The sequence below is a fragment of the Trachypithecus francoisi genome, unplaced genomic scaffold (assembly GCF_009764315.1).
Source record: "Trachypithecus francoisi isolate TF-2019V2 unplaced genomic scaffold, Tfra_2.0 Lachesis_group5, whole genome shotgun sequence".
In the NCBI taxonomy this organism is placed as follows: Eukaryota; Metazoa; Chordata; class Mammalia; order Primates; family Cercopithecidae; genus Trachypithecus; species Trachypithecus francoisi.
The window spans coordinates 149381952-149394168 of NW_022681470.1; the positions used below are offsets into that span (position 1 = coordinate 149381952).

General features: G+C 62.5%; 1 protein-coding gene across 4 annotated transcripts; it reads right to left on the minus strand.

Annotated features, from left to right (window-relative positions):
- Positions 1-267: 267 nt before the first annotated feature.
- BSG (basigin (Ok blood group)) lies at positions 268-11532 on the minus strand. Of its 4 annotated transcripts, none has more exons than XM_033195351.1 (9): positions 11301-11414; positions 5880-5950; positions 3659-3815; positions 2858-2940; positions 2543-2679; positions 2161-2437; positions 1346-1370; positions 1096-1163; positions 268-985 (listed from the first exon to the last, which is right to left on the minus strand). In XM_033195351.1, the coding sequence occupies exons 3-8, from the start codon at positions 3685-3687 to the stop codon at positions 1100-1102; spliced, it is 615 nt and encodes a 204-aa protein (XP_033051242.1). In that variant the 5' UTR covers positions 3688-3815; positions 5880-5950; positions 11301-11414; the 3' UTR covers positions 268-985; positions 1096-1099. The 4 variants fall into 4 exon arrangements, with proteins under 4 accessions (XP_033051242.1, XP_033051241.1, XP_033051243.1 ...); XM_033195350.1 differs by lacking the exon at positions 11301-11414 and adding an exon at positions 6666-6883; XM_033195352.1 differs by lacking the exon at positions 11301-11414 and adding an exon at positions 6556-6560 and having other exon boundaries at positions 5880-5946.
- Positions 11533-12217: the final 685 nt, after the last annotated feature.

The following is a 12217-nucleotide window of genomic DNA, read 5'->3' on the forward strand; positions in this document are numbered from 1 at the left end:
AGCAGGTCAGTGCCAACCCTCTTCTGTGTGCCTGAGGCACGGGGTCGGTCCCACCTGCCTTCCAAGTTCCCAGTCCAGCTGACAGCTTCAGACCCTGTCCAGCCCATGCCCCCAGGCCCCCAACACCCACTGGGGTCTCAGCAGACCCGTCCTCACACGTGAAGTCTGGGCACCGGACCCACCCCTGCTGTGGTCACCAGAGCCCAGGGTGAACGTCCTCTCAGGCGACCCCACCCCGTCAGGCACAGACAGGAGCCAGGAGAGGGTGAGGGTGGGGATGGGGGCAATCTTTATTGTGGCGGTGGGTGGGACAGGGGTTCCCACTGAGTCCTGGTGCTGTGGAGAGCGGGCCGTCCTCGAGGGGCGAGCTGGGGAGCGGCTTCCACAGTTCTGGAGTCCCAGCCACGGCACCAGTTCCCCAGCAAACCCTCTCAAGAGCTGCCCCGGATGCACAGGCAAGGAAGGGGCTTGGGGGTGACTTGAGGCCGTGACAGGGTTGCCCTCAGTGTGGGCAGGTAAGTCCTCTGTGGCCAAGAGGTCGGAGTCATCCCTGAGGCTGAGTCAAACACAGACCTGTGGCCTTCACAAAATTAAACATAAAAGCGCAAAAATGGCGCAACCAGACAGCATTGGCTTCAGACAGGCAGGACGCAGGGCCCCTCGTGTGACCTGTGACCTTCCGCAGCCAGTGGAGAAGGCTGCGCCGCCCACCCGCCATGACTCAGACCCAGAGGCGGAGAGCCACAGGCGGGCCGCAGCACAGCAGCTCCCGGGCTCTCCAGAAATACTCACAAAGGAAAAACCCTAAGGAACAGAATCCTGAATGTAGAAAGAAAACCCTACTTTTTTAAAAAAGAAGAAAGCGTATGATGGGAATCTATGGGGTGGGTTTTCTTTAAGAGGCGAGAACTTGGAATTTTGCAAGCACTGGGAGTGGACTCCAGCGGTGACGCAGACGCGGGGGCAGGGAGCGTCCTCGGGCTACCTGGGGACAGGGAGGGGCGCTCAGACTGGATGCACCTCCCAGCGGCCCACAGGCGGGACCCAGGAGCCCACTGCCCCGGCTGAGGAGGAGCTCCCGCCCGCCTGCCGCACCTGGCTAGGAGGAGTTCCTCTGTCGGACTTTCTTGCCTTTGTCATTCAGGTGCTGCCCGGTGCTCTTCCTGGGGCATGAGGGGCCGGGTGAGAGGGTGTCCCCGACAAGTCACCCTCTCCAACTCACCCCTGCCCACCCCAGCCCCCAGGACCCCAGAATACTGAAGCTGGGGGGCTCTGCCTTTGTGTTTTAAAGGCCTGGGGCAGCAGGCAGCTCCTTGGGACCCCGAACCCCACAGCTGGGACTTACAAGGGAGCAGAGCCTGCGTCGTCATCTGAAGGAGGACCGCCACCATGAAAGAGAGGACGAGAGAACAGCCTGTCAGCGCTGGTCCCACTCAGGCCCCGGAGCAGGGACATCTGTGCTGCTGGCCCTGCCCTCAGTGACCTCCAGGTGGCACAGGGCAGCGCACTGGGCCCAGCCGTGTGCATCTTCTGCGGCCGAACGGTGCGGGGAAAACCAGCCCTCCCCACCTGTGGGTGTGCTCCCCACGGCAAGCTGTCCCCTCCATGGCGAGCTGTCCCCACGGCCTCATGGGCCTCACTCCTGCCCCACAGTGCTTTCCAAGAGCCGCCACCACAGGCCCACACAGGCCTCGCCCCAGAACACGCAGCCCGAGGGGCAGAAGAGCCGCAGGCGCTGCCAGAGCCGAGCATGGCCGACCTCAGGTTCCTGAGCCCGATCATGCAGAGGCCAGGACTCCCTGACACCATGGCCCTGGGCTCCTCACAGCTGCCACGAGGTCGGGCGGAGCAGCAAGGGCCAGCTTACCATGGAGGACACTGGCTTGCAGCCAAGTGAGGGGGAGGTAAGGGTCGGGTGAGGCTGTGGGGTGAAGCTGCCGCCTCTTCCTCCTCCTGGGGTCCCGCTGCCCACTGAGTGGCGGCTGCCCAGGGACGGACTGGACGCTCCATCCCACACTGCCTTTCAGAGTCCTATCAACTCCCTGCCCAGGGCTCCTTGGTTCCGAGCTCTGGCTCAGCGGTGGGGCTGGCAGGGACTGACCAGGAGTGGCCCCGGAGCACCCCGGAGCCGGGCGTGTGGGCAGGAGGCAGGCGGCTCACCATCCAGGACGTCCTCGGGCTTCCGGCGCTTCTCATAGATGAAGATGATGGTGACCAGCACCAGCACCTCAGCCACGATGCCCAGGAAGGGCCAGAGGGCGGCCAGGTGGCTGCGCACGCGGAGGGTGACCACAGCCTGGCCGGTGCCCTCGGAGCTGGTGCCGTTGCACCCGTACTTGCCAGGGTCGGCCTCCATGTTCAGGTTCTCGATGTGTAGCTCCGACCGGCCCTCCGAGGAACTCACAAAGAACCTGCTCTGGGAGCCGTTGACGATGACCTAGGGGGACCAAGGACAAGGGCTCAGCCCAGGACCCCCGGGCCTAGGCCCCTCACCCGGTCCTGAAGGCTGGGCCCGGGACCCCTGGCCTCCCTGGCTTCTCACCTGGTCCCCAGAGTCAGTTATCTTGTACCAGACCCAGTCGGTGACGGGCAGCAGGGACTCTGACTTGCAGGCCAGCACGGCCGTCTCCCCCTCGCTGATGTGTTCTGACGACTTCACAGCCTTCACTCTGGGGGGGCCTGACAGGAGGGTGAAGAGAGAGAGAGGAGCCTGGAACTGCAGGGCTCCCCCGCAGCACGAGGGCCTGTTCCCCTCCAGGGAGCAGGGGGCCAGGGCTCTGGGATGTGCCGGGTGCTTCAGGCCAACAGCTTCTCCCGACAGTCGGTGGCGCCCGGTACCCCTGGCTGCAGGACTCACCGTGGAGCTGGATGTCGGCCCTGCCCGTGGGCTCGGGGAGGAAGACGCAGGAGTACTCTCCCCAGTGGTCGTCTGGGTCCACCCTGCAACCACAGCAGGCGGGTGAGCCGGGCCCGGCTCTGCAGGATGCCTCCCAGGACCCAGGGCTCTCCAGGGGCCCAACCACGGCACAGCGGAAAAGTCAAACTGTCCCAGTCAAGTCTGAACCTCAACAAAACTCCTGGTGTCCCCGTATGGCCCCAGGGACAGAGCCAGGCTGGCAAGCACCCCCAGGTGAGAGAACCAGCAAACAGGACCCCTCTCCCTGACGACAAACCCGACACCTCTGGTCCCTGCTCTGCACCCCACACCCTGTGACTGTCTTCCCAGTGAGCCTGAAAACAAAAGGCTCTGTGCTCCCAGGGCCGTCCCAACTCCAGTGATGACAAGGCTCTGGCCATGACAGCGTCTGGGGGCTGAGCAGGGCAGGCCTTAGTGTGGCGCCCTCTTGTGTCAGGAGCACAGAGCCCGGGAGGCCTGCAAGTGTGCCCGGGACCTGGCAGTGTGGTGCCCTTTTGTGCCTGGGACCTGGCGAGGGAGCAACAGGGATGCCTGTCAGGGCTACTGGAGCCACCTGGCTCCCAAGGGCGCCCTCAGACCCCGCCCGGGGGTTTCCCTCTGGGGGTCCGAGCGGAGCTGGTCCCTAACTTCCGCCTGGATCGAGCCTGGCGACCAGTCTTTTGTTCTTACGGACCACAGGCCACTCGGGGCACAGAGCTGTGAGAAGGGGCACGTGGTGGCGTTCCGCGGTCCGGCACTCACTCGAAGTCCGTTTTCTGGCTGGGCAGCATGTCCTCCTTCAGCACCGTGCCCCCTTTCAGCCAGCGGTGCCCGGAGACCTCTGTGGAGCTGTCGTTCAAGGAGCAGGTGAGGAGTGTCTTTGAGCCAATGTTTTCTATGGAAGTGAAGACTGTGCCGGCTGCAAGGCCCGGCGAGACGCCGTCAGCAGAGTGGAGGGGCATGGCTGCGCTGCCTGCCTGACCCCCAGGAACCTGTGGCTCCTCCCGGGAAGGGCTTGTTTTCACTCCAGAGAACACTGTGGCCCTGACACCCCGAAGACGGGAGGCCCAAGGGGAACTTCTGGTCGCGCCTCCGGGAAGAGAAGAGCCACACGCGCCTGCTGAGGAGGCCCCTTCGGGAAGGCGCCCTTCGCCGGCAGCTGGCGGGCCCTGGGCTAAGGCGCTGGCAACCGAGTGGCCCCGCCTGGTGATGTTCCTGTCCGGAGACACATGAGGCTGGGACCAAGGTGTGGGGATAGACAAGGCACCACTCACGTCCCTGAGCCAGGACCAGGGCATCGGGCCCTTGGAGCAGGCCGGCCAGCGCGGTGGCTCACGCCTGTAATCCCGGCCCAGCACTTGGGAGGCTGAGGTGGGTGGATCACAAGGTCGGGAGTTTAAGACTAGCCTGGCCGGCCGGGCGCGGTGGCTCAAGCCTGTAATCCCAGCACTTTGGGAGGCCGAGATGGGCGGATCACGAGGTCAGGAGATCGAGACCATCCTGGCTAACACGGTGAAACCCCGTCTCTCCTAAAAAATACAAAAAACTAGCCGGGCGAGGTGGCGGGTGCCTGTAGTCCCAGCTACTCGGGAGGCTGAGGCAGGAGAATGGCGTAAACCCGGAGGCGGAGCTTGCAGTGAGCTGAGATCCGGCCACTGCACTCCAGCCTGGGCGACAGAGTGAGACTCCGTCTCAAAAAAAAAAAAAAAAAAAAAAAAAAAAAAAGACTTGCCTGGCCAACATGCTGAAACCCGTCTCTACTAAAAGTACAAAAAAATTAGCCGGGCGTGTTGGCTCGTGCCTGTAATCACAGCTACTTGGGAGGCTGAAGCAGGAGAATCACTTGAACCCAGGAGGTGGAGGTTGCACTGAGCCGCTATCGTGCCACTGCACTCCACCTGGGCAAGAGAGCAAGAATCCGTCTCCAGGAAAAAAAAAAAAAAAAAGCCACAGCACCCCCTGCCCAAGGCTCCCATGCCTTTCTCTAGGAGGCACCCAGGTGGCTCCACACCCCCCAACCCCAGGCTGACAGCACTCCAGCAGTGCTGGGAGCACCCCAGTTCTTCTGCCAATCCCCAACCAAGCAAATCTCTTTGTTCTTGGTCAGTTTACAATATTCCCACTGGGAATTGAAATGTGAAAACCCCTTAGAACGAGACGCTGTGAAGGACACAGAAGGTTCTGAGACCTGCAAGCCTGGGCTGAGCTTGGAGGCCCCTCAGGCTTGCAGTACGGACGCTCAGGGAGGGAGCTGGGCAGGCGCCCAGGGGAACAGAAAGGAACGGCGGAACGGACGGCACGAGGAGGGTCGAGGGGAGGACGAGGACCCACCTGCTGGAGGGCAGAGCCCTGCCCTCCCCAAGTCAGGCTGCCCAGCACTGGTGGTCAAGTGGTGAGCCCACCCTCTTCAGGTCCAGGCCCCTCTGTCCAGGTGGTGGGCCCGATGGGGCACAGCGGGACCGAGAGGGGAGGAGGCGTCTGGGTTCTACGGAGCAGGAGCCAGGAGGTGAGCGGCACAGGAGGGAAAATGAAGGAGGCAGGGAGGGAGGTGGCCGCCACTCACGTTCCAGGACTAGCACGACTGCCTGGGCGCGGACCCACTTGACCCTGGGCACCCGGGTCAGGTGGTTGCGGTCCGGGTCGTTGCTGGCCCGGCACTCATAGGTGCCCGTGTCCTCCTCTGCAAGCGTGTCGATGGAGATGGTGCTGGCCGCGTGCTGGTGGTAGGTGGCGTGGATGTGGATGCGGTCCAGCCGGGCGCCGTCCCAGAGCTGGGAGCAGGTGTCGTTGGGACCGTGCCCTTCAAACCACCACTGGATCTCGGGCACCGGGTTGCCCACGGCCTCGCAGTGCAGTTCCACACTACCCCCCACCCACCTCTGCTGGGACAGCGGCGCCTGGACGAAGCCGGCTGCGGGGAGAGTGCGGGGGCCTTGTTAGTGCCCGGGGGACTTGGGAGGGCAGCCCCTGGGAAAGGCCTTGCCACAGGACTCCCGGCCAGGACGGGTGGGGAAGCCACTTCCTTTCAGCGTGTGCGGGAGTGATGGGGCCTGGCTGGAAAGAGCATGGCACGGGAAAGACGGTGGGGGGGGCCACTGTGGCCGTCCAGTCCATTCCCACCTCATGGCAGCCATGGCGGCTTCTGAGGGCACAACTGTGGGACCACACACGGTCTCAAAACACAAAACACATGCAACTGCAGAAAAGCCAGGACTCCTGAGCCCCGAGGGCTGCCCGGAGCTCAGCTCCCAAGGGCAGCGTCCTCTGCCTTCTGCCCGATAGCCCCACCCCAGAGACCCGGCGAGCTGCTGAGGAAAACAAACCCCAGAGCCAAACGGGCAGGCGGCCTCTGTCCAGGAGCCCCAGCCGGCTCCTCTAGGGTGGCCCGTGGTGGAACGCTGGTGTCCTCCGCCATCTCTGAGGGCGGCGACCCAGAGAGACGGGGCTTTGGGAAGCTGGGAGCCAGGCAGGGCCTCAGGGCCCCTCACCTCTGGCCACCCGCCACCCTTCCTGCGAAATGCAAGGGAAGGCCCCCGGAGCCGCAAAGGAGCACAAGGGAATCCACACAGACCCTCACACTGTGCCCGGCACCCGCCTGCCAGGAACAGCCCAGCCCAGCCCAGGGCGGAAGCATGGGGAGTGCCTCCTCGCCCCGGGACCCTGCAGCCCCTCCCCACGGCACCCTCTGAGGTCAGGCTCCCCAGGCACCGTCACAACACACACGTATGTAAGGACACACATCTGCAGACACACACGCCCCAACACGTACACGTGTACACGCAGGCTCACGGGCCCGAGGCCGCGTGGCAGTGCACAGGTCACAGCCCCAACGCCACAGGGACAGATGTTCACACCTGACCACCTGAGGTGAACTCCAGGCAGGCGCAGTTCACAAGTTCTGGCGGTGCCATTTTCTTTTTCTTCTTTTTTGACACCCTCACTCTGTTGCCAGGCTGGAGTGCAGTGGCACAATCTCAGCTCACCACAACCTCTGACTCTTGGGTTCAAGCAATTCTCCTGCCTCAGCCTCCCGACTCCTGAGTAGCTGGGATTTCAAGCGCCTGCCACCACACTCAGCTAACGTTTTGTATTTTTAGTAGAGACAGGGTTTCACCATCTTGGCCAGGCTGGTATTGAACGCCTGACCTCGTGATCCACCCTCCTGGGCCTCCCAAAGTGCTGGGATTACAGGCGTGAGCCACCGCGCCTGGCTGGCAGTGCCATTTTCACAGGGATCTCCTCCTGGTAACCTACATTTCTTGGGAGTTAAGATTTCCCAGACTGCAAAACCAGCAGCTACATGCAGAGCTGGGCGAGGTGAGTCAGGGCAGGAAGCACAGCCAGAGGCGGCCCAGCTGGCAAGCTCCTTCCTGCCCTGCAGCAGCCCCTCTCCTCATCCTCAGCCCCACAGGGCTGTGCTCCACATCCTCCTCACCCAGGGCTGCTAGGAGAGGGCTGGCCCCTGAGTCACCACACCCCACCGCCAGGCAGGGCAGGGCACACAGGGCAGAGGAGGACCAGGCGGGGGCCCCACCCACCTTCCCGGGAGTCCCGGCTCCCAGGGACCATCTGCACCGGTCACAGTGCTACCGCTTCCCAGCGGGCGGCGTCCCTCCCAAAGGGACCAAAAGGCTTTGGACAGAACGACCGTGTGGCCCCTCCAGATGCTGATGGCGTTTGTGTCTGTACTGAAATGTCACTGGGCTGGCCTGTCTGGTAGAGGCTCCTCGGGGGCAATGAGAGCCCCCCACCCCGCCAGCGACCCCATCTCGCTGGCCGCACCAGGAGCCTCCACCATGAGCACCAGGAGGACGGGCAGTGCCTGACACTCGGCCACAGCCCCAGAAAGGTTAGAATTCGATTCTGGCCATATGAGCTGCAACCCATGTTCTCAAGTAAAGTCACCTTCATCTAAAAACAGCCAGCGCCTCCTTGCCCACTCGGCAGCCGGGCCAGGGCTCAGGGCCAGGCAGGCGCGTGGTACTTGTACACAAGCAGCCCTGCAGGATAAGGCTGCCCGCCCCCACCCACCCCCACCCGCCTCCTCCCCACCCACTGCAGTGCTCACACAGGAGCCAGCGAAAACAGCTCTGGGAAGCGGCCTCAGGCACCTCCCCTACCCGCCCCCACCAGCCGCAGCCAGGCACTCCCACTCCTCTCATCTGAAGCTCAGGGACGAAGCCCTCCGCCCTTGGGACCCAGCTAGCACACCCAGGCCCTCCCGTCCCTGACAAGCCCACAGGAGACGACGTGGACGGCCAACCTTGGGCACTCGCCACACCCAGCCATGCCCCACCAACCCACAGACGCCCCGGAGGCAAGTTTCAGGAGAGGCAAACACAGTCCCGAATTCACAGAGCAAACAGCAGTGTCCACCCCACACAGGACAAGGCTGCGTGCCCAAACCTTCTGGTCTTCACAAGTCAGTCCCCAGCAAAATTGGGGTTAAAAGCACAAACATGCTCCACAGACATGGACCCACTTCTCACTGATCCCCCCCCCACACAGACCCACTTCTCACCACACACACACACACAGACCCACTTCTCACCACACACACACACAGACCCACTTCTCACCACACACACATGCACGCACACACGGCTGCACAGCAGCGCTGCCAGCACTGCGGACTCCACCTGCTTCCCAGGCTGCATGCAGCTCTGGCCAGTAAGCCCCGGGCTAAGCTTTCCACTGAGGAGAAACCCTTCTCAGTCTCCTGCACAAGAGTAACAAAACCGTGAACCACACTACCCGGCAGGGATGGACCAAAGGTCTTTACCCGGTACTTGGCTGTCCAAATTAGCTCAATGTGGGAACCTTGTGCTGTGCTTGAAACCCAGTCAAGCCTGGCTGGTTCCCACCACGGAGGCTGTTTCCACAGAGCTGAGGCACTGGCTTATCTTACGTATTCACCTCGCCCGTGGGCTCCTATCTGTGTCTCCCCAGAGAGCTGGTTGCAGTGCTGGCGCCAGGTCCTTGCCCAGGAGACATTCGATAAAGGGCCACTTTGGTTACCAGGAAGACGAAATCTCAGTCGTGGGTCAGGAGTTAGCTGGCAAAGCCTCTGGAAGAAGGAGCTCCCTCCCCAGCCTCTGCCCAAGTCCCCCTATGGCTCAGTGCCCAGGAGGGAGGCTCCAAGCCCTTGCTCTTGACCCTTCAGGAGCCCAGACCCTCCGGCTCTACACCTTGTTCCCAACACATCGGTCACTATAATTTTTTTTTGTCTGAGACGGAGTCTCACTCCGTCACCCAGGCTGGAGTGCAGTGGTGCCATCTCGGCTCACTGCAAGCTCCGCCTCCCGGGTTCACACCATTCTCCTGCCTCAGCCTCCCTAGAAGGTGGGACTACAGGCACCCGCCACCGCGCCCAGTTAATTTTTTGTATTTTTAGTAGAGGCGGGGTTTCACCGTGTTAGCCAGGAGGGTCGCGATCTCTTGACCTCATGATCTGCCTGCCTCGGCCTCCCAAAGTGCCAGGATTACAGGCGTGAGACACCGCACCCGGACTTTTTTTTTTTGAGACGGAGTCTCCCTCTGCCGCCCAGGCTGGAGTGCAGTGGCCGGATTTCAGCTCACTGCAAGCTCCACCTCCCGGGTTCACGCCATTCTCCTGCCTCAGCCTCCCGAGTAGCTGGGACTACAGGCGCCCGCCAGGTCGCCCGGCTAGTTTTTTTTTTGTATTTTTAGTAGAGACGGGGTTTCACCATGTTAGCCAGGATGGTCTCGATCTCCTGACCTCGTGATCCGCCCATCTCGGCCTCCCAAAGTGCTGGGATTACAGGCTTGAGCCACCGCGCCCGGCCTTTTTTTTTTTTTTTTAAGACACAGTAGTCTCCCTCTGTTACCCAGGCTGGAGTGCAGTGGCCCAATATCAGCTCACTGCAACCTTCACCTCCTGGGTTCAAGCGATTATCTTGCCTCAGCTTCCCGAGTGGCTGGGATTACAGGCGTGCGCCACCCCGCCCAACTAATTTTTGTGTTTTTAGTAGAGATGGGGTGTCACTATGTTGGCCAGGCTGGTCTTGAACTCCTGACCTCAGGTGACCCACCCACCTCAGCCTCCCAAAGTGCTGGGATTACTTTACAGGTGTGAGCCACCACGCCCAGCCTCACTATAAATCTTTAACCCAGAACCAAATGGGGGTCTCTATAAAGGAAGAAATTTTCTATCAAGCAAGAAACGCTGTCATGCTTTTTTCCCGGAAAAACACACCTCAATCCATTTCCCAAACGCACTCTCCAAACCATGTCTGCCCACCCCCACACGGCCCCTCCTAAGACAGCACTGGAAACCTAATGCCTGGTCAGAGTCTGCTAAAAACGACTTTCTCACTATTTCCTGCGCTGAATGGGGTGGCCAAGGCCTCTCACTGTGACCTTGGAACCTCGACTCCCCACAGGGCTCAGTTTCCTCGCCTGTAAAGGAGGAGGGGCGTTCAGAGACCACCACATTCTGTGTCCTGAAGCAAGGCAGAATCAGAGAGAAGGTTGGCGCCACTCGAGGGAGATTCTGCCTTCCCTTCCAGGCAGGGCGCCTCGAGGGAGCCTGCGAGGGCTTAAGAGTCTGGGAGAACACCCGGGGGCAGGTGCACACCCGAGGCAAGACGCCAGGGCTAAATCCCGGGAAGAACGGTAATCCCTTCCCGATCCGGAGGGCTAACCCACTCACAGCCTCCGTGTGCGCCTGGAGGACAAAAGCCCCTTTTCCAGAAGAGAGCGCCAAGATGATCGCTCCAGGCAGCACGGGCCCTGGCAGGGGCCCCAGAGACCCTCAGGGTAGAGTCTCTGACCCTAACACGCGCAGGCAGGGTGGGCCCGTCTGCAGGCTCCGCCCTCAGGCCGTTTTCCCGGGACCTGCGGAGTCCAGTCCCAGCAGGACAGGTTGGGCAGGCACCAGCCCAGCCCCTGACCCCTGACTCCAGGCCAAAGGCTTTGGGTCTCCCTGCTCCCGGCCGGTGGGACGGGCGGGCGGGCCACCTCCAGCCGCCTTCGCAGACGCCCTCACCCAGGGATCAGGCGAGAGCCTCCGCCTCTGCCGGGGAACCCCCAACCCCAGGCCACCGAAAAGCAGGACGCCCACCTCCCCCGACCAAGACCGGCCTGGCCAGGACCCCCTGGCTCCCGCCCCCAAGAAGGCGGCTTCACGCCCACACACACAGCGCGGGAAGAGCCTGGCAGGCAGCGCCGGGAGGGACCCCCAGCCCCCCTCAAACCCTGGGGCTTCACCCCCAAGCTCCACGCTGGCGCGGGAAGCCCCCGGGGCCGGCCTTTCACACCCCAGGCGGCCCCGCGCCGAGGCCCCACGCTCCCGTTGGCTTCCGGTCCGGACCGCAGCCTCGGCCCGCGGCCTCCATTCCCGGCCCCTGCAGGACCGCACCCCCGCCCCCGGTCCGCTCCTCACCAGCCCCGGAGGCTCCGTGGGCGCCCAGCAGCGCCAAACCCAGCAGCACGAACAGCGTAGCCGCCATGATGTGTCCTCCTCACAGGCCCCACAGCCACCAACCGCCGCCGGCGCCGCCCGCGGCCGCTATAAAAACCGGCAGGGGCGCGGACCGGACGCGCGCACGCACGGCGTCATCGCGGGGGCGGGGCACGCCGGTCGCCCCGCCTGCGCATGCGCGCACACGCACGCACGCACGCGCCGGCTCCCGCTACGGAAGCCGGGCGGCGGCGCACGTGACGCGGGGTTGCCAGGAAACGGGAGCGCGGCCTGCGGGGACGCGGCTGGAACCTGCGCGTTTCTTCCTCCTGCTTTCAAAGTTGGAATGAGCGCGGAGCGGTGCGGCCGACGGGGTCCAAGCTTCGTTCGAAGTGTATCACCCAGATTTGAACAGAGTGAAACACGGGCCGGCCGCTGTGGCTCACGTCTGCAATCCCAGAGCCTGGGAGGCCCAGGCGGGAGGATCGCTTGAGCCTGGGAGCGCGAGCCCACACGCGGCAACATGGCGAGACCCACCTCTCTGCCTTTAAAAATGTATATATCTATGTGAACAGATTAATCAATTAGGCAGGAGGAAGCGACCTCCTCCGCCCCAAATAAAAATACTTAAAAGGCACTCGACTCTGGATCTCAGAAAATGAATAATTTCTCAGTATGAACGTCCTGTTCGCCATTTGGTTGGGAAAACTGAGTTCCTCTTAAGAAACTCAACTTCCAGGTCAAAAGTTGTAAATCAACCCTACCTGCTTCTTCTCCGCCCCCTTCTTCTCTCGCAGGGGGCGCGGTTACCCTATTTTTAAAAAATTTTGAGTCTTAGCCAACCGGGGTCCGCTTAGATGGTGGCGCCCGACCCCGGCCGATAGGGGAGGGACAGAGGA

What these genes read in the sequence shown, in the direction of transcription:
- BSG (XM_033195349.1), bottom strand. Translation starts at nt 11,367, where the DNA reads ATGGCGGCTACGCTGTTCGTGCTGCTGGGTTTGGCGCTGCTGGGCGCC. An exon ending in AGCCAGAAAACGGACTTCGA is followed by an intron (nt 2,941 to 3,658) that starts GTGAGTGCCGGA and finishes CTGTGGTTGCAG; the next exon opens with GGTGGACCCAGACGACCACT. An exon ending in TAACTGACTCTGGGGACCAG is followed by an intron (nt 2,438 to 2,542) that starts GTGAGAAGCCAG and finishes TGGTCCCCCTAG; the next exon opens with GTCATCGTCAACGGCTCCCA.